The following is a 21,211-nucleotide window of genomic DNA, read 5'->3' as shown; positions in this document are numbered from 1 at the left end:
GCGAAGTCCCAGTTTATTGGCTGTTGGCAGCGACCGGCCGCTTACGCAACGACGACGGATGTTTAATCTGTTCGGGTCTGGACTGCCGTATGTGATCATGTGTTGCTGTGTGGCTCGAGTGGAATTCGTCGCTTCCTCTAGTCACGACCGTTTTTGAATAGTGAGTCATTCGCAGTCGTGATTCACTTGGTGGATGAATGCGCTGTATTTCATTCGGGTGGGTAAAAGTAGAGGCAAGTTGTCTTACTGCAGTCTTCGATCGATGCTACCGTTTTATAGGATCAATTGCGGGGTTGTAACGTTGTTCAAGATTTATATAACGGTCTTCAGTTTTTTTCGATCCCATATCCTATGAAAAACATACCGTAGCTCCCTGGTCATGTGTTCCCCATGTCCTAACACTATTGTGCCTCGCTGAGGTCCTGGAGGGCTACAGTCCTGCAGTTTTCACGGGTCTGTCTTGGCAGCACCAGTCTCCCCTTATCTACAGCTGTATGATAAATGTATTTTTTAATGTGTACTTGCATTATGGTGGTTGGATGTACCATTTTTGGAAATTATTCCAAAAAGTAAAGCAAGTTCCAAAAGTAGAGTGACAATCAGACCCAAATTTAATTTTCTCATCAACTTTAAATAAATGTGGGCTTTCTGGGGGTATGTTACGAGTCGCAAGTTATAATAATCCCCACTTACACTAGTTACACAATAGTTCCACTTACAGTATTTTTCATTTTCTGGACACTTCACTGAAAGTGCTTTACAGGTAATGGGGACTCCCTCCTCCACCACTACCAATGTGTAGCCCCCACCTGGATGATGCAACAGCAGCCAAAGTGCACCAGTATGCTCACCACACATCAGCTATCAGGGGGGAAGAGAACTGAGTAATGAGGTCAATTCATAGATGGGGATTCTTATGAGACCGTGTCTGGTTAAAGGCCAGGAGCAAATGTAACCAGATCAATGGGGTTATACCCCTTAATCTTTTTGAAAAATGCCCTGGGTTTTTTTAGCACTAAGAAGTGTCATTATGATTAAGGTTTTACATCTCATCTGAAGGATGGAACCTTTTTACAGTATAGTGTCCCCGTCACTATACTGGGGCATTAGGACCCACCCTGACCGCAGGGTGAGTGTTCCCTACTGTTCCCAGTAACACCTCTTCTAGCCAGGTACTGGCCAGGCTCACACCTGCTTAGCGTTAGTGGGTTACCAGTTGTGATTTGCAGAGTGATATAGCTGCCAGCTATAAGTAATGGAGTTTCCCCTTTGTATTGACCCAGGAATGTGGAAGAACAAAATTCCCAAACCTTGTCCCTGGGGCACCAATGTGTCTGCTGGCTTCCCTACCAGCTAAGCTCCACATCTTCAGTACTAATTGATGACTTTAACTGCTCTGCTTGCAAGCACAGGCTTTCAGGTTATTTCAGTACTCAGTCGGGAGATATAGAAGGATATGGTTTCCAACGGCTCCAGCATACAGAACATGGAGTAGCCTCTCTACAATGTGTTAATATGTGATTGATTTTTAATAAAACACACAGATGAAAATGACACTGTAGCAGACACTCACATTGAGCTTTTATTTTTCCTTCAGCAGAGGATTAATTGAGTACATTTCATGCAACACAGCTTTGGCACATAGGTACAGTGTTAATGCCAATTACAAATCCCATTTGACCTTTTAAAAACTGAAAGTAAATTTTAAAATATGCTCAATTTAGCCTGTGATTAAGAACTTGGATTGGGCAAAACCCAGAAGTGACACTGGTCTCAGGACCTGGGATGGGAACCACTTTCTGTAGAACATGTCTCTATCCTGGGTCTTACAGATCACCTGTTTCTAAAGATGTATTAACCAATAGTACAGTAAAGCCAAAATAATCTGTTCATATTAAAAAAAACTCTTGTCTGTGAGGGCTGGATGAAACACCTTGATCAATATTAACTCTAATTTCTTTAATAAAATAATGCTATATTCTTTCTTGAAAATGTGAAAGGGTATAAACCTCCCTTCTCTTACCGTTTTAGTAAGTTTTTAATCTTGCAATATATATCTATAACATAAATAGGAATTTCTGTGCACGCAGATGATCTGTATTTTGTGGATCAAAAACAGTACATTCTTAGAAACTGAATTTTATAAAAGGTCATGTCTCCTGGGATGTTACATGTTCTAGAAACGAGTCAAGCAATGTAAGTAATACGTCCAATTGTAAGTGTTGTTAATGTTGAAATGAAATATGTAACAAAATGCAATAAACGAAAAAAAAGTTTGCTTTTAGAATGCAGGCCAGAAAATGGCTTGGTCGAAAATTCAAAGGAAAAGGAGATTGTAAATTGCAATATACGTAGAAGTTAGTTCTACGTTTGCAACATCTCGCTTTTTGACGGGAAAGAAGTACAGTACAAGCACTCGTACTGTACGTCGTTAAGAAACGTTGGAGTATTTCGTTCCGCTTTTGGGCGCCTGTCTCTTTAAAGAGCCTGACACCTGTGTGAGTGCTTTGCTTCTTCCGGGGACATAGTCACAGTCACACAGACACGCTGAGGTTTCGTTTCATGCATTCTGCAACATCACGAACCGAACTCAATTGATTTTATTTCGCTTGGGTTTTATAAATCTACCAGCTTTGCCAGGAACAGATCAGCTGTTGGAGAAGAGTATTCACCCACATATTGTTTCTTCCTAAATTGTTTTTTTTTTTCTCTGAGTGTTCATTCAATGACTCTTTTGCAATTACAAATAGAAACAGACCTGCACTTGCCACTGTTCTAGTGCGTGTCCATGATGATGCTTCATTCAGCGATCGCTTAGTCTGTCGCGTCCGTGGCGGCCGTGTTCTGCTCCAGACTTTTTCGGCTCCCAAGCCTGTCTGCCGGATAAGGTACAGAACTCCAGTCCCTGGCTGGAACGTCTGAATAGGCCATAACATGGAGTTAGCAATTACTGTACTTGACATTATGTAATGTATTGTACACCAGAACAGTGCCATAACATAACAGTTTTGCTTAATACGAATGTGTTTTGGAGTATCCAAATTACTCTACGATTTGTCATGTACATGTATTCCTCGTTATTCTTCTTAATGAAAGTATCATTAACGACTACAATATATGCAGCAGTCGATATGTGAAATGTACGAGAAAAAAATAGATCGAGCAGTTACTTAATATATACTTACACGTTCGTTAAGATAACATATTTCACCTAGCTACTTAATGTGTTCAATTTTGTACTACATGTTTTACAACTTACAAATGTTACAGGTAGTTGTTGTCTGCATGTTGGTTATTATTGCATCATAAATGCATGAAATACTGCACAGTATTACACATTAACAAACTGTCCATACCTCTGTGGCAGGATGCTTCAGGGGCTTGCTGGTCCAGATCGAGATAGCCCGATCTTCCGGCTGCGTTTCACGACCTTCATTGTGGGCACCGTCTGCCTGCCGCTCATCGGCTTCGTGTTTTGCATCTTCATTTCACTGATCTTTCATTTCGATGACTCCACCGCTACGCACTGTAAGGTGAGCACATTTGCTCTTCATCTGGGTCTTTAAAGCTGCCTGTGGAGATCAAGTAATCTGTTTCACAAAGACACAAATAAAGATCATCATAATTGCTTGAAAGTATCTCTGCTTGAGTATCCAGGCATCCTGAGAGCACTTGAAGTGAGCCCATATTTTTTAATTCTTTTCATTTGTTACGTTGTAGTTTATCTTCACCTGTTACATTAGTGTCCAAAATTTAAGGAGCAGTCTATTTCTGAGTACTAATTTAGAAACTGAAGCAACATTATAAATTAAACCTAGTATTGTGTGATCAAGTTTTAATGTTACAAGCACATTTTAAGGCACTCTGCATGGATTACAAGTGCATTATGAGAAAATGAGATATTGCTTGGAGGTGTGCCTTAGGGTGTCCTTGAGCTGCATACTGTACATCTGAAAATGATGTTTATCTGGCTCAACTTGTGGACATTACAGAGCCATTCCTGTTGGCCCACTGCATGAGAGCTATCTGCAGTATGAACCGAGCAGTGAGATCACTGTACAGTATCTGAACCTCACAGAACATGTCTGCAGTGCTGTACATTACAGTCTTCAAGTGTATCCAAAGATTCTAGGACATTAGATGTGCTGTTGTACAAAGGTGGTATTTGATGCATTCTAGCTTGTTGAATTAATCTTAACAGTAGCAAGATGATGCTGTCAAGTTTTTATTTCTGTATGGGATGAATACATCCCCAGTTGGGCTTGCTTTCCTTATTAGTTTGAAAGCTCATTTTAGAGTTTTCTTGTTTCATTGTCATAACTCAGGCATTTTTTCTTTGCTTCGAGCATTCATAGGTAGTATAACAGCTCTAGCCAGATTCTCACTTTCCTGAGGGCAGTAAGAGATTTTTTTTCTCTAAGTCTAGGACACTTGTGTATTTTATTCTTTTACTTTAGGTCAACTTTCCATTTGTCATAAACTGTAATTAGTTCTGGTACACAAAAACCTTAATCTTAGTTGTCTTTCTACCCAGTAAGCCTGCATTGCAGGAGGCTGAAGTCCATGTAACGATTTAAAGCTTAGCTATTCCCTTTATAATGGTTCTTTTTACGTTAAAGCCAGACTCTGAGAAAATACGTTTTCCAAAACGGGCCTCAGATATATAGAATATGGTGCTTCAGTGTGCCCACCATGTACAGTATATGGGTTGGTCAAACATCACACAGTCAGGAGGTGCAAAGCCAGTAATTACATAAAAAGGGTTAAAGTGTTAAAGTCAGCGTGGAACTATGTCAAAAGCAACATCTTTTGAATGCTTGATAGGGCACTATGACATGTGAGGGTCAAACTGAAGAGAAGCACTATGGCAGAATGATTAGGATTAATGTGAATTATGTTTTTTTCTTCTTTGAATGGGACAGGTTCCCAACTACCTGCCCTCTATCAGTGCTTCCATAAGTCTCATACCAGAGCGTTACATCTGGCGCTTCTGCATCAGTCTGCACGCCGCCCCCAGGTTCCTGGCAGCAGTGAGCTACTGGAATTTCTACAACATTTGTTTCAAAAATCAGCGGATCTACCAGTTCCTGAGCTTCTTGAACCTGCTACTGAATATCTTAGAAAACCTGGGACTGCTGCTGCTCACCTATGTGTGTTCATCTGAGAATTACTGTGAGTGCTGTCTTACAAGCCATGCTTCTGTTGACATCAACAGGATGCACTTTTTCATGGAGAACAATAAGAAAGGTTCTGTTTGTCAGAAAAAGAAAATATGCCAAGATTTACATTTCTGATGTTTAGCCATTTTCAGCACGAGTATGTCCGATACGATTTATTTTGATTTATAATCTTTCTGTTTTTTCACAGGGCTTCATAAAAATGGCTTTATCACATTCATCGGTAGTTCGATCCTACACATGCTTGTAACCTGCCTTCTGTGGAAGATTATTAAAGTGTATTCAGTAAGTCCGGAGGTACAGTAATCACCCCTTTTTCCTCCTTATTCATTATCTGTGTAGAAGATGGACCTCTTCAGAATAACCCTGGAACCTGTTTGGCAGATACCTGCTAGTGTAACTTCTGATTGAAAAAATAATTTCCAGGTCTAATGGTTAACAATTGAGGTGTACTTCATGAAAATTTAATTCTCTTATCTTTTTGCAAGGAGATCTGTTCAAATGTGTTTCTCACTTTTCTCTAAGTATTGTGTGACCACGTTTTAATATTACAAGCATAATTTTTTTTCTCCGATGATGTAGTCACTATCTTATTCAAAGTCTAGAGTTGTAGAGCAAGCTAAGACCCACTTGTCAGGTAAACATAAGTCTGCTCAATTGGTGTGGACTCTATAATCTGGATTATACTATCGAGACAAATTAGGAATGAGTTCCCTTAGAATCAAGTCACACAAAACTGAACTGGCCAACTGCCCATAAAATTCTTACATTTTGAAGAAAGGGAAACAACATAATCCTATTTTACCAGGTTCATTCTGAAGAGGCTATGTTTGTCTAATTAAGTAATTTTCTGTATGTATTTAGTTTTGTATCAAATGTTCTCCACCAGTGTATTTTTTATCCTTGCTTCATCCTTCCCTTGGCTTTTAAATATCCTTTAAACAATTAATGCACTTCATACTCTTCAGTATACTCAGTATACTCATACTCTTCAGTATACTCTTCATACTCTTCATACTCTTCCAGTATACTGGAAGGTGTACTTTCCTTGGGTGCTGTTTTTAATGTGTTAATGTGTCAACAGGAAAAAGCAGATTTACTTTAATGAATTCTGTACTGAGTATCAGAAGGATCATTTCACTTAGGGCTACAATAAAATCCCAAAATTATTCGGCAAATGGCAAAATATTTTTTGTAGCTGGTACAGTGACCTTGCAAACACAGAAAAATGACAAATCTTTCAGATTTAAAGAACTCCTTGTTGTTCAAAGTAGAGTCTGTCCTGTGGTTAGAATTAAGGTTTTGTTTATTCAATATTCACAAAAAGTAACAGCGATCAACAGGAAAAAAATAGAAATAGCCATTTCACAGACTAAAAATGGAAAAAAAACTCTAAGGTGCTATTCAAATAAGTGTTGTTTTTTTTGTGTGTGATGAAAATGCATTTGACTATCATTTTATTTCCACAAACAAAAACAAATCTATTTTGTTAAGGAATTGTTGGGTGCTCTGGATTTTTGCAGCCAAAACAGTAAACATAAAAAACTAATTTTCTCAATGTGACCACTATGTGGCAGTGTTCATCTGTTAGTTCCTTTCTCTGTTTTACAATCTGGTTTACCTGATATTCAGCTCTGTTGTTTGTGCTTCATCCAGTTCCTTTTTTATTTAGGTATCTGTGAAATGCTCCGAGAAAGTATCTAAAGATACGTCTGTGGATATTTCGTTGTTGTTATGACAGCTTTCCTTTTACTAGCTGCTTATTTGTTTCTATGTATCTGTTATGGTGCTTTTTCCCTAAAAAAGCTTATGTTCTTATATTAAAAAAGAAGCTTTATTATCTCAAGCAACTAGGTTGCTCTTATGTCTGAATGAGAACATTAGAGTGAGAGTTTTATTAATTCCATTGTTTTGTAGTAGTTCAGAACTGTGGACTTCTCTAACCTAATGACTTTTAAAGCTTTGAAATTGCAGGTAAGCAAACTCTGTCAATGTGTTTTCCTGTGATGATTATCTCCTGCAATTTTCTTTGAAGGTTGTTATTCCAAAAAATACTCTTTAAAGTTCAATTAGGACGGAAAAAAGCTCCACCCACCTTTATGTGAATATTCATTCAGATACACATGTAAAGTGTGGTGATTTTCATACGTTGGTATAGTGTGAAGAATGAGTTATATTCGATAGCAATCAGTGTCACCCACAGTTTAGAGACAGGGCTTTCCTATGAAGCCTCATTAAATCGAAGTGTGTTGTAAAAAGGAAAATCTGCGTGTCTTTTATATACTGATGCCAAAATGATGAGCTTGCAAACAAGCCCAGTGTCATATTAGCCATGACGTTCACAAAGAGTGGTGCATTTGTTGCATTAGCAGTAAGAACATTTTCCATGTTTACTCAGTGTTTACTACATGAATTGTATGTTCATAACATTTTAACAGTGAATTTTCCTCCTTCAGTCATCTGCAGTAAGTACATAGGAAAATTTCTGCTTTGTGTTAATAAGTGTTGTCAGTAGAAGGTTGTCTTGTGCTCCTCTGTAAATATGTGACCAATTCTAGGTGACGTATTTGCTTTCCTATTAATGAAAAAGTATTGCTTTATACAGCATGTTTTTTTTCTGTTTGTAATATACTCACAGTTACATTACAAGCAGATACACATGTTGAGAAACAAGATAACACTGTTGCCTACTTGCAAACCGTCCTAAAGTGGTTAGCAAAGAAATGTTGAAAAGCTGGAAACTCTCAAGGAGAAAGGATGCGGAACTGAGGGGTATAAGCCGAGATCTGGTTTCCTTAGCTGTGCGTTTGTCCATCTAATTTAAAAAAAAAACTTGTTTGACAATGAATAGAAGTATGGAATATCACAATCCAGACGTATCCAGTCTTGTTTACGTGAGAAATTCTGTGGGGTGGAAGGATAGAATCGGTAGGAATATAAAACTTGAAGAAAATTAGAAGAGAAAGAGTTATTTTTCATGATCAACTCGCCTACAAGTGAAGTAACAGAAGAGTCTGCCTGGTCCCGCGGTTCCTCCAACTTTGCAAACTGAAATGCATGGTGTTGCAACAGCTTGAGCAACAACAGTACTTATTGCAAAAGTGGTGCATTTGTGCTGATGGAGGGGTAGAACAGATTTCCTGTTTGAGCGAGTGAGGCGGTTGGCTTTTGTTTGAAACATCCATCTTAATTTTCTCAATCAAAGGCTTAATTCAGCAATCAGCTTCCGTTTGGGTTGACAGACCGTTTTTACATTGTGGAACAAATGTACTCCATTGAATAAGGTGTTATAAAGTATCGTGACCACTACTTAATCTAAACGCCTTGTTAGGAAAATAAAATACACCTCTGGAATTGTTACCTTACAGAGTCACTTTGAGACAAAAACAAAGTTGCCTTTGTTAATTGAAGTAAAATTTTTAGAATAAAAGCTGTGCTGAAATGGGGTATACAAATGAGTTGATACTAAATTAAATGAATGATCTTTTTTGTTTTCCGATCAACCTTTAGTTTTGCCACCAAAGTCTGCAACTAGAACAAGACAGAAATGAGAATGTTCACCCCTTGTGTAGGAACTATTTGAACATTTTTCAACCACGGAATTACACCAATTAATTTGGTAGTCTTCATTGTCTAATTTCCCTTTATCTCAGTCTGGCCTTGGCAGACAGGTAATTTAGTCAGGTGAGAATATCTGTTTTTGACTTACTTAGTGGGGGAGGGAGGCTTGGCGAGGGTTTGGCAGGCCTCAGTCAAGTGGCCTTGTTGAGATTGAGTCCAGGGTGAGCGCACAGTCTCTTGAGGTCCCCACTATACCCACAAAACATCCGCCCATTGCAGACCGGTCCTGCTGTCTGCTTGTAAAGAAGGCAAAGGTAGTTCTGTGTACTTTCACCTTTTCACACTCTTTGAGGAAGTGCTACTTTTCTGCTGAGTTTTAGCTTTCCACTACATTCATACAGAAAGCTCTGTCTCAGCAGTCAGTGTGGTCAGAGGCTTGGTGATGAAAGCTTGCTCCCACACTGATAAACTCCACTAATACGTTTTGTGTAGTGCATCTGCTTTCATCAAACGTTTCATCAAAGCAGAGAAAAGAATCTGCTAAAGGCTTTTCCCAAATAGTATTGAAAGACTGACCCTGATTTGAATCAGCTAAATTTAATGAAACCAAAAAATGGTTATTGTGACATTCACTGAGGTCATTTTTTAATTATTTTTGGCATTATGAGGTTCTGGGTTGCTTCTGCTGTGTTAAGGCTCTTTGTAAATCTTCTGTGTTCCTCAGAATAAGAGCTAATTCATCTGTTGAAATGACAGCATTTAATGATGTCAGCTTTTTACAGATCCATAGGAGGAGCTTCATCACTCTCAGGTTCACAATTATAGTCAGTCTAAAATGTGTTGCTTCCTTTTGATAAGCAACTGGTACAGAGCAGCTTCTCTCTTATCATGACTATACACTTTAGACGTTAACAGGCTTGCACACTGTATGGTCAAGGCACTTGTTATAGTATGTTTTTCACTTCTGCTTCCATCTCTGGTACATAGCACTAAGGTTTCCTGTAGTAACCCATTTAACGTGTAGCCAAACATTCAACAGTGGATCTTATATGTTGATTCGTATAAAGAAGCAAAAAGAAAGTAAGGCCAGGTTCAAAATATTTGATTTGACATTAGACCTACCACACAAATTGTTTGACTTAAGTCAAATAAAGAAGCGGGATGTGAACGATTGAATAATCTGGAATTGTGCAATGATTTCTAAATTGAGTGAAGCAGCAGTGTAACTAATAAAACCATAAAAAAGTTTGCTGTGCCTGTGGTCAGTTGTACATTTCAGACATTGCCAGCAGTTTCAATGCTGAACACTCCACGTTTAGTTTAATGTGGGGGCAGAGTTACGGCTGAGACTTTTGAGTGTCAGGAAGCCACAGGCTGTATTTATACTCGCTGAGCCAGAGCACTGGTGTCACTGAGAAACACTGACTTCCTGTGCTTGTCTGGCTGCCATACAGAAGTGAAACCCAACCTCTCCCAGCTTGCTCTTACTGCCCTAATTTTGTCTTCTTTTTGGCTTCCAACTGGCTTATTCTTGTGAACACATGCAGGAAAAAAATATTAAATATTATATTTGATCTTTGAACCACAGTTACAGTTTGATAGCTCTGTTACTTTAGAGTAAAAGCATGGAAGAAAAAACATTTTTTTATGTAATGCTTTTTAAAACCTGCTGCATATATGCTAAGCACTCAAAGGGAAGAATGGCTTATATTGTACATGCAAAATTACCATGTGAATGCTGCTAAAACATGTAAAACAAAAAGCCCTGAAAACCTGTTAATGTTATACCACTAAAAATTGTATCTATTTTATTACTACATCATAATTATTTTATCCCTTCATTTTTTGTCTCTTGTTTGGGTAACGGGTGAGGGGAAATGTCCCACAAGGCTTGTTTTTCAAATGTTTCTCGTAATCTTGTAATGATACTACATATCTTCTCTCATGTCACTTCACAGATTTGAAGAGCTGAATTATTTGGTTTGCCACTGAATTTCAGGAAATGTGTGATAGGCCATCAATAACAGATTAGCCTAAGATAAGGATCAGCTGACTCCTTATTTAACACGTCCTCTTCATTTTAAGAAAACCTTAGCACCCTATAGCTACTGTGGCATCCCTTAAAGGTCTTGAGATGACTGCTTTTTTGAGTTGATTGTGCCCTAGTTTTTCGTGAAAAGCCCATTTTGTTGAAATTAGTATCTGATCTGTTACTTCATACTCCAGAAACATCCTGAAAACTGTCATTAAAAGAGAACTTCCCATCACTCCATGTTCTTTTTTTAGTCTCCTCCCTCTGTGCTCATGTTAGTTCTCCATTGTCTTCTCCAGTTATCTGTTCTAACTGACCAAGCAAAAAAGAATTCTAGAATAGAATTGTGAGAAGCTTGTGAGAAGATATGAAGTGAGGAAGTGCTCATGGTTTTAACCAATAGAACTCATTAGGCAATGCTAATTCTGTTTCTCACTTCCCTTCCTCACAGTCTGCTTTATAAAATCTTTTTAAAAGGATCTCTGGGATGAGTTCAATAAGTCATAATGACTAATGGTCTAGGGCAGGCTTTGAAAAGACAATGCACACCATTGTGTTTTAATTTTTGGTCCACCTGAGCACTCAAAAAGCAACATTGAACCCCTAATTAAGCTGTATATAATTTGCTGTATTGTTGTTAGCCTAGAAAGTGAGATTCATTAGTTAAAAATTAGATTAAAAATTCATGAATTACATGAACTCTGTAGCATTGTTTGGAGTTGAAAACAGTCTAAATGATCTATTTAAGTAAATGAGTAGAGCAGTGTATTTAATTGAGAGCTCAACTATAATGAAAACCACAGGAGATACTGGTGCCAAACACCAAGAACGAATCTCAGAAGAAACCCCAGAAATTGAAGTAGAATAGAATTAAACACTCCTACCAGATTGTGACAAGCTTAATTTGTACAGATATGATTGGTACTTCTAGAGGTTAGTTGAGTGAGGCACACAGTTCCAGTGATAGGTGAGTTACTGTATCTCTTTGGGAAGTGGCTGAAGGGGAAAGCAAGGCTCTTTTATGTCATTTCTTATTTCTGCGGTACTGCATCACAACGTAAACATCTATTTCTCAATAAAGGTTGCAAGGTGCAAATGTCAGGTTTCACTGCATCTGATGTGTGCAAGAATGACTCAGTATGGCACGAAACATCCTTTGAGATTGCATTTATTACTGCTGTTGCTCTGCAATGTAGGTCTGTAACCGTTTGGGACCTGTTACACAGTCCAATGTGCTTCTTTGGTCAGTGCTGAGCTTGGATTACCTTGCCTTTGAAGATATGCATTTGGTTTATTTATTTTCTTAAGAAATTTTGTTGTTTTTTTTAAACACAGAATTACCAAGAAACCAGGAGCCTTTTGTATCAGTGTGGCTAACAGTCCCCAAGGTAGCCCTATAATAACAGATAGGGCACAATAATATGTGCTTTTTTAATGTAGCAGTTATTGATTATTTAACAGTCACACTGTACTTGTGGACCTATAACTATAGAAAACACACTAAAATATAAACATGGTCCTTATGGGCCACTAAAATCAACATTTGTATGTTTTTGGTGCTGCTCAACAAGAAACATCATGTAGAAGGGTCCCTAGTTTTCTCTTAAGGTTGTGTTGAACAGCCTCTTTTTTATATATAGTACCCTTCGAGGTATCTCATCTTAAGCTGCTGTCAGATGTTACCGTGTTGTTGTGAAGTTACAACAGCAGGTCTTGTTCAGTTGAATTCCAAAGTGAACATTAGCTTGCTGAGCTAGCAGTACTGTTAGAGAAAGAAATTAAGTCGTTTGAATTTAAAAGGGGCTAAGATTGTGGGTGGGACTGAAGTACAATTTGAGGTGTTTGGCTGTAAGTGGCTGCTTCTACGCATATATTTCACACGCTACATGCTGCGTCTATTTATAAATTGTATTTCTAAAAGAGAGCCTATGATTCTGTGGCTTCTTTAGTTAATACTTCTGAAAGCCACATTGCAGTGTTGCTCTGTTGTATTAACATTCTCTTCTCACTCATGTGTCTTATGGAAGAAACAACATTCGGAATTATAAATATTGTTAGTGGGTATTTTTGTGTTCAAGACAGTCAAACAACAAAAAAAGAAAACAACTCCTTAGCTTAGAACCATAAGATTCTAATTGTTCTATAACAAATACAGATGAAACTGTATTGAAACACATCTGAGTAAAATACACTTTATTTATTTTCTACCTGAATCTACCTGAAGTCAGCTTGTTCATATACTTGTACATATTTCTTTCTCATATCACAGATCTGGTTGTATGTACTCAGTACTCAGTGATGCAACATTGTTTTCTTGTTACAGGAGCAGACGTCCTACAAGAGGAAGATTCGCCTTTTCTTCTTCAACTTGATTCTGTGCATCATTGCTGGTTACTTCTATGTCCGGCATAACAGATACTGCGAACCAGGCAGTGAGTGTGTAGGAGAATGTACTAGCCTCCTGTTTTCTGACTTTTGTTCTCCAGTTCCTTGTGTCAACTCTTAAATGTGTACCTGCATGTTATTATAATTGTATTTTATGTGTGTAACATATTTTGCTATTTTATATAGCACATTTAAAGGTGACTTCTCAAACAAAACAAATACACAAGATATACACAATGAGGGGAAAGTAGTTGGAGGTACTGAATAGAGAGGTAAATAAGAACCAGCTACTGTATGTAAAGGCCCTTCTAATGAAGAAGGTTTTGAGTCTAGATTTGAAAGAGTTTAGGGATGGTGACTCTTTAATATCCTTAGGGTTAGAATTCCAGAGCTGACCATAGATGGCTTGAACTGCTGTATCTGCTTTTAATGTGTTTCCCTTTTCAATAACCCTCTTGTGACCTCTTTCCCGAATTGATTGTTAGCAAATCACAATCATATTCATTTACCCATATCCGTATAGGCTGCAGGGGGAATTATGTGAAGGCTTAAAAGATGTTCTTTGAATGGTTTTTCTATAACCTCATCTAGTTTCTCACCTGGGTTTTATAAGGAAATAAATTCTCTAGTTCAACTTGTGGTCAGAGGTAGTGCGGTTATCAGGTCGGTACAGATCTCATATCAGTTACAGTATGATGTCAATATTTGTTTAATCTGATAGATAAGAAACATAACTTGGAAGATTTTTGTATTCATTGTCAAACCAGAACAAGACCGTATATATTGAAGTATAATAGTTTACTTACAGGTAGGCTTTTTTAGCATTGAAGAGCAATAATTAGAATTGTGTGTCAGAGATTTGGTTTCTGTGGTTTCTCCCAGAAACGTTTCTATTGGTCAGTGACTCTGCTGTTGAGGACATACTTTTCATGCATACAGACTACAAATGTGTCTGAGGATATTTTCGGATGACAGTAACTTTTTAAGATTCTGTTAGTGAATTCTCCTTGTGTCTTCCTTAGTTCATCTTAAATGAAGTGCTGTTGTCTTTGATGACATCAAACAGCCTTAAAGAGTAAAAAGGATTTCCTTTTTCCAGCTGTGGAGGGCTCTGTAGGAATGTGTGTTTACACACTGTATATAGGGTCTACTGTGAAAGCCATAGGTTTGTATGATCACCAACGGAAGCAGTGCAAACTGTAGGTTTGTGATGCACGCTTTGGTGATGCATCACCATTTGGTTGCTCAGCTCATTCTGTTGTACTGATGAATATTGGTGAACACTGGGCCCCAGGATGGTTATCTGGCCTGCACCTCCCAGCTGAGCTGCCGAAGCATGCGTTTTGCAACCTGGTGTTGCTGATGCAGTGGGTCTGGCAGTATAAAAAACAACCAAGAAGATTGAGTATGACAATGACTCTTGCTATGTCAGAAGTCGCTGACCTTGAACAGCCCAGGAGGGATGTGACGGTGTACTGACTTAGTGCAGCCTTGAGCATAGTGATGAGATGAGTGTGTTGCTCAGTGTTCAACCCACTGAAGCTAAGCAGGTGGTAGCCTGGTCAGTACCTGGATGGGAGACCAGGAAGAGGTGTTAGTGGGGCCAGCAGGGGGCGCTCACCCTGCGGTCCATGTGGGTCCTAATGCCCCAGTATAGTGACAGGGACACTATACTGTAAACAGGCGCCGTCCTACGGACGAGACGTAAAACCGAGGTCCTGACTCTCTGTGGTCATTAAAAACCCCAGGGCGTTTTTCGATAAGAGTAGGGGTGTAACCCCGGCGTCCTGGCCAAATTTCCCATTGGCCCTTACCAATCATGGCCTCCTAATAATCCCCATCTATGAATTGGCTTCATCACTCTGCTCTCCTCCCCACTGATAGCTGGTGTGTGGTGAGCGTTCTGGCGCGCTATGGCTGCCGTCGCATCATCCAGGTGGATGCTGCACATTGGTGGTAGTGGAGGGGAGTCCCCATTACTCATGAAGCGCTTTGAGTGGAGTGTCCAGAAAAGCGCTATATAAGTGTTTATTAATTAAGCAATTATTATTATTATTATTATTATTATTATTATTATTATTCTCTTGATTAACAGGGCATAGTGGTTGCTTTCTGTATTTTTCTAACAGGGTTAACATTCAGTAGGTTAAATCACCTCATTACCAGTGCCCAGTCAGCTCTCTCTCGAATGAGGTGATTTAGAGCTTACACAACAAAGTCAGTTGAGTTCATCAGTCTGTCATGAATGACAGTTAAGCACAAATTATGCCAAAAACATTTATTCAATATCCAAAACCTGTATACTAAAAAATGTGAGGCTTTGCGTTTTAAAAAAGTTGTATCTCAAACTCAGTGGCAGCACAAGAATCTTTAAGGGCTTCAATCGTTAAAAGATTAGAATTAGTGGCAGACTTATGACACCAAGAGACCAATGTTGTAAGACATACAGGAGCATATTTAATTAGAGAAAGACTGTAAATTATCTAATGAAGCTTGTTTATACTTATGGCCAAATAGGTCCCACTTGTTTCAGCTACAATGTCTTCTGTTTTGTCTCCTCTCTTCATTAGTTTACACCTGTTTTGCTTTCTGTGAGTACTTCGTGGTCTTCTCCAACATGGCGTTCCATTTGACAGCGTACTGGGATTTTGGAAACAAAGACGTGATGGTTGTCACCCCACCAGAGAGCAAGCGCTTCTGACAGAACCTCCGAGGCCAAGACAGCTGGATGGAGGACGTCAGCTGTTCCTTTCAGAATCCTCAGAACACTTCCCAAGTAACTGGCACAATGAGGAAGATACCAGAGGAAGAGCTTTTTCATATATTCCTTTAAAGCACAATGAGTCACTGGTCATTTCAAACTTCAGCTGATACATAACACAGAAAACCTTGTTAAATGCACAAACAGGCTCACTTTGACCCACCAGAAAGATCAGTGCTTAGGCAAGTATTGGAATACGAATAAGAATAGTTCAGGATTGATCTGCACACCACTAGGCCGATTTTAAGTATGGGGCACCAGAAAAGTACAGTTTTAATGGTGTGCCCATTCGTCACTTCTACCTGGAAAAGCAACAGTGCAACAACATGTGAAGTGAGACTAACTGTGCACTTAAATAATTTCTTTGTTTTAATCTGAAAAAGGACTAAACGAGGATTCCTTCACTTTCGGAAAAACTAGACATAATGTCTTGTAGCTCTTCTGCAGACTAACTTGACCACTCAGTCCCCACAGGCCTGATAACTGCATTGATGTTAGGAATGCTTTTTCACTTTATGACAGTCTCACAAACCTCTCTGTGTTCGTGCCTTTGCATAATGCAACTACACTTGATGCACCTTCTTTTTCTATCCGCTCATATTTCTCCATGGCAGTCCTGTGTTTCAGTGTTTGCCTTTTCACCACATACTGTAAAAAAATTCATGTCCCATGTGTCATTGACTCATTCATTTGCATTTAAAACCTCTCTCTTTCCCGAATGGCACAGAGCTTACTGGGGTGAAGTTGCGCGATCTGTTTGTCATCTTTCAGGTCTACCTGCTCTCAAAATACTTATGACTGACTTCTCTTAGACCAGAGCAATCCACTTTGTCTACATTATGTAGAACACAGGCCTCTTGAGGTACCTGATTCTATTGAAGGTCTAAAACTTCAGATCTTGATTTGATAGTCAGAAAGTCCCGTATTCTATTGCATTGTATTCTTGATCTCCTGTTGCTAGAATCCGTTAATGGTTTAAATAAGTTGCTACTGCCCCATAGAGTAGGTACTATATCCCAGCATCCCTCAAGTCTACATACAAATGCCGTTTTTCTTTGCAAATGTTTAAGCTATAACATGGATGTCTGCTGTAGTTTTGTAAATCTCAGGAAATTGGTTATTTGTATTGCTGTTGGTGGTTTGTTTTTTAATTCTGTACTGTGAACGTTTTAAAGTTTTAGAATTGTTTAGGGGTTTTAAGACCAATGTCTTTTGGGGGCACAACTATTGAAATACACATTTTATTTCACAGAGTTATAAATGTTGTACTGCAGTGGATACTGTGAAATCCATTTTAACAGCTCCCTGTATCATACTCTCTGTCTCACTCTTAATTGCCTCAAGGATCTCCTTTATAAAGGATAATTAAGGCTCTTTGTGTCGGTTTTCTCATCAAACAAGATGAGAAAATTGCTGAACAGAAAAGACTCCTCGTGTGAGGACATTCCTGTCAAAATGCACATTAAATCCCAAGAGGGCTCTTTGACATCATAACCTGCAACACAAACTTGAAATCTGTATGACTTTTTATTTTTAAATAACACCATATGAAATTAAAAAATAATGCTACTGGGTTGTTCTTTCTAAAAAATATTTTGATTTCCTGTTAAATAATCAGTTCTTTTCAAGTTTTGTGAGGCGATTCCCCTGCCAAAGAAAGAAAGTAGTAAGGCTGACTGTTGTCGTATGTGCTTATTTACAGATTTATTTTTTTAATTTAAATACCGTCACCTACTGGTGCCTGGATGTTATGTATATAAGTGAGATTGTAGTGAAAATTGTTCAGGCAAAGGCTAGATTAGTAATTCCCTGAAGTAGGTAGGTACTGTAATTCCTGAGGTGTATCCATAAACCTTAATTCAGAATGTTTTTAGTTTCAGTTATTTCTCTTGGGATGGATACTACACAATTAACTTGTAAATTCATAGGTTCATTACTCAATGTCAGTATTAACACAGATTATGGAGGAGATTTTGGCTAGAAATGTTTGAAATAATCTGTTGCCTTTTCAGACGATGATGACGCTTCCTGTCTTGATTCATTGTCAGCTGCTGTTTTTGTGATTGTGGCTCCAGTAGGATTGTGCTTTTAAGGCCAATGTGCTATAGTGGACAATTAAATAAATATCTTCATACAAAATCATTTCAAGGTAAATTAATCTTCATTGTTCGGTTGTACGTTTGAAGTATATCTTATGTCAAAATGAAGGTAATCTACAAATGTAATTTGTTAACCAGCACAGGGTTGTCTGTTATTAAATGCACCTGACTTTTATGTTAAGTGAGTGATGTAATTATTTTGTTTGCCATGAGTGTCACTTACTTTGTGTTGCGGGGTACATCGCCCTGTTTCCACAGATATTAATCAGTACTGTTGTACTACTGTTATCCGTTTGATTGAATACCCCCCTGGCAATGGCTGCTTGGACAAACCGATGTGGCCTGGATTCAAAAAGGATCAAACGTGTTTCTCTGATGGCTGTTCATCTCTGAAAAATTGGACTTCACCAATTGCAGCATTTTCGCAGGGAAACACTTGACCTCTTATTTTGAGCAGTCTAAATATAGGTCGAGTGAAAGACCTGGAACTCATCTTGTGAGTTGTTTTGGTTTTTTTTTTATTCCCAGATTTATTCCCAGCTGTGCACTTCTGTGAAAATGAATTATGTTCAGCTGTTAGAGCCCAGCCACTGAACTAGCCATAGGAGGCACTGCTTTTCAGGTACTCTTTTGAGTGTGCTGTCTATTGGAGCAGCCAGACAGGGGGGGCGTTTTCATACGGCAGAGTGATTGCAGCGGGGGAAGAGTTAGGGGGCTCTCCACTTTTGGCTAGGGCCCACACAGACCATTCAGGCAGGACCAGGGAGTTCATTTCTCGGGCATGGCCACCCCCCACTGATTCCGCCTCAGCCCACCATGGAATCCCAGGCATTCCTGTCCTCTTTAGCTTGTTCGCCCCTCATCCTGCTCCAGCTCGACAGGGTCATTGGAACAAATTCCAGACCCATTGCACACGGCCATCTATGCTGTAGCACTCTGCCTTGACACTTTAGTCTCTCCATATTTATGGCAAAGTATGTTTCACGGCTTTTGCAAAAAATGCCCCATTAAGAGTTCACCGTCTAGAAGCGTTTTCCAGAAATACTGGCCTGAATCAAAGTTACAGCACTGATGCCTTCCTCTTTGTGGATTAAACAGACTGTTCTTTATTACCAGACTTCAAACAAAAAGGAGAGAAAAAGCAAAATCTAAGCCGTGATTTCATGGTTTTACTACGTTTTGAGTTTGCCGAATTTCCACCCAAGTTTGTTGCCACAAATTCCATAAGATTTGAATTACTAGGAATAGGTTAGGAGAAAAAAAGCAGTAACTTACACCAAAAGACTCGTGTGATCATGCATGTTTATTAAAAAGCGAACACATAATGGCATTGTGGGTTATCACATTTACATTTAATGGATCTTTAGAACAGTTTTTTCAGAGAGGTTAAAAAATTGGTTGCTGTGCCTCCTTTTTTCCTGCGGCAAGGTGTACCTTTCACATTTCAGTATTTTAACATTTTGTAGAACCGTATGATTTGAATTTGAACAAGGTAGTCTCTTGTGGACTCTCACCCAACGCATACTGGATGGTTAAAAATTTACAGCACAAGAAACTCACAGTTTGATTCCAACGTGAATGAAAATGGGGAAAAACAAAGTTTCACTTTTTGTAAGAAGCCAAGCAAGAAGACAAACAAAGAGGGTTCTGTTGTTTCCACAGTTTGTGCCATCTCACAGAGGTATTAATAACTTATTTTACTGTCAAATTATTCTTATAGTGGAGAGGTGGGGGCCTGCCTCATTAGTAAAAGGGACGTTATCTCTTTTACAGGATTTGCTGTGCGGCATGAGGTTTGCTTCCCTAATTTTACTGTCAAATGATTCTCAGGCAAATAAGGGAGACGAATACTGTAGGAGGTGTGAGGTGCTTGTCCTTTGCAATTCTACCCGTGGGTTAGTACACACCACTTTCTGTTTCATGCACTGTACATCTGTCCTTGAACTTTGTCACTTCCTCCACATCTCAGCTCTAACCCATCTCTCTAGCCTGTACTGAATAAGTACCTCTGTGCAACCAGCTTGTCAATTCCGGTGCCGATCTTGCTAATTCTCAGTTCAAGAACTGAGGAACTGTTTGCAAGCTGGTTTGGGGATGCTGCAAACAAGCCCTGGGTTACGTTAAGAAAGATCATATCATTTTAAATGTGCTTTCTGTTCCAGGGTAACTGGCCTAGTGCACACACCAATCACCATAATTTTGTTTAGAAAACACGGAGGGGTGGTATTATAATTTCTTGCTTGGTATTATGAAATCTTTGGTGTGCCTTACACCTAGGTAGGACCGTACAATAAGCTGACAGAGTCTGTGCCATAGGGAAGATGTTTGTTCCTTTATTTGCAATAAGGTAGGTAAACTGTTGTGGTAGATTATCAATTATCCAGCACCCTAGGAGTAAAGGAGTGGCCAGATTTTCAAAAACTGCCAAATTGTCTCATCAAAGTTTCTCAGAGCAGCTCATTTTAAATAAAAATGTTTTTTGGGTGTTGTGTATATATTTTGAGTTTGCTGTATAAAAATGTTATTAAAGCAGGGAGTAAATACAAGCACACAGAAACACTACAAACACACTTAAAGTACAGTACTGCAGAAACAGTGCTGTAAAATATACACTACTTCAGCTTGTTCAATGCAAAGTCCACTATCTGTTAAATGAGAATAGTTTGTAAATGCCATGGGAAATACTTTCATCAACACAACAGTACGTGTGGTGCTGGATAGGCTGGAATTGCTTCACTGAGTTCTGCACGGAGGCAGGAAAAACCATGTATTTTCATTGTTCAAATTGTTACACAGTGTCTATAAATTGCTTGCTAGCATTATCAAGTAAGCTGGTGTGCGTATGCTCATGTTTCCCTCCATCCTTGAAGTGATTCTGCCTATAAAGCAGTTTTCCAAGGAAAGCTGAATCACAAGCTACTTTTGTCATATCAGCCCAGGGTGCTCGAGGAAATGTTGGAAGCTGGACTTTTTTTGTTGCCAAATAATTGGTCATCTCCATCAAGTTTAAGACTTTGATTGGTCCATGTGGGAGTCTAATTGTACTTCTTATTCAAAGCCTCTATTAAATAACACTGTTATATTCAAATACAGGATTCAGTTTGTTCTCTTTGTCTCATTTTAAGCAAGTCCCAGGACTGCGTGATCTTCATCATCTTGATCCGACACCAATTGTATAATCTTAACACACTGGGAT

At 38.8% G+C, this 21,211-nt stretch overlaps 1 protein-coding gene across 4 annotated transcripts; it reads left to right on the top strand.

Annotated features, from left to right (window-relative positions):
* Positions 1–52: 52 nt before the first annotated feature.
* Positions 53–18,190, top strand: pgap2 (post-GPI attachment to proteins 2). Of its 4 annotated transcripts, XR_015940045.1 has the most exons (8): positions 66–217; positions 2,751–2,888; positions 3,368–3,533; positions 4,923–5,172; positions 5,368–5,474; positions 13,094–13,202; positions 15,040–15,181; positions 15,726–15,855. XR_015940045.1 is itself a non-coding variant. In XM_088639367.1 (7 exons), exons 3-7 carry the CDS (start codon positions 3,369–3,371, stop codon positions 15,854–15,856), a joined length of 762 nt encoding a protein of 253 aa, XP_088495493.1. In that variant the 5' UTR covers positions 53–160; positions 2,751–2,888; position 3,368; the 3' UTR covers positions 15,857–18,190. The 4 variants fall into 4 exon arrangements, 3 of the variants coding, with proteins under 3 accessions (XP_088495493.1, XP_088495492.1, XP_088495491.1); XM_088639367.1 differs by lacking the exon at positions 15,040–15,181 and having other exon boundaries at positions 53–160; positions 15,726–18,190; XM_088639366.1 differs by lacking the exon at positions 15,040–15,181 and having other exon boundaries at positions 67–217; positions 5,368–5,462; positions 15,726–18,190.
* Positions 18,191–21,211: the final 3,021 nt, after the last annotated feature.

The sequence above is a fragment of the Lepisosteus platostomus genome, chromosome 7 (genome assembly GCF_059453375.1).
Source record: "Lepisosteus platostomus isolate fLepPlt1 chromosome 7, fLepPlt1.hap1, whole genome shotgun sequence".
Classification (NCBI taxonomy): Eukaryota; Metazoa; Chordata; class Actinopteri; order Semionotiformes; family Lepisosteidae; genus Lepisosteus; species Lepisosteus platostomus.
This window is presented reverse-complemented; position numbering and strand designations above follow the sequence as displayed.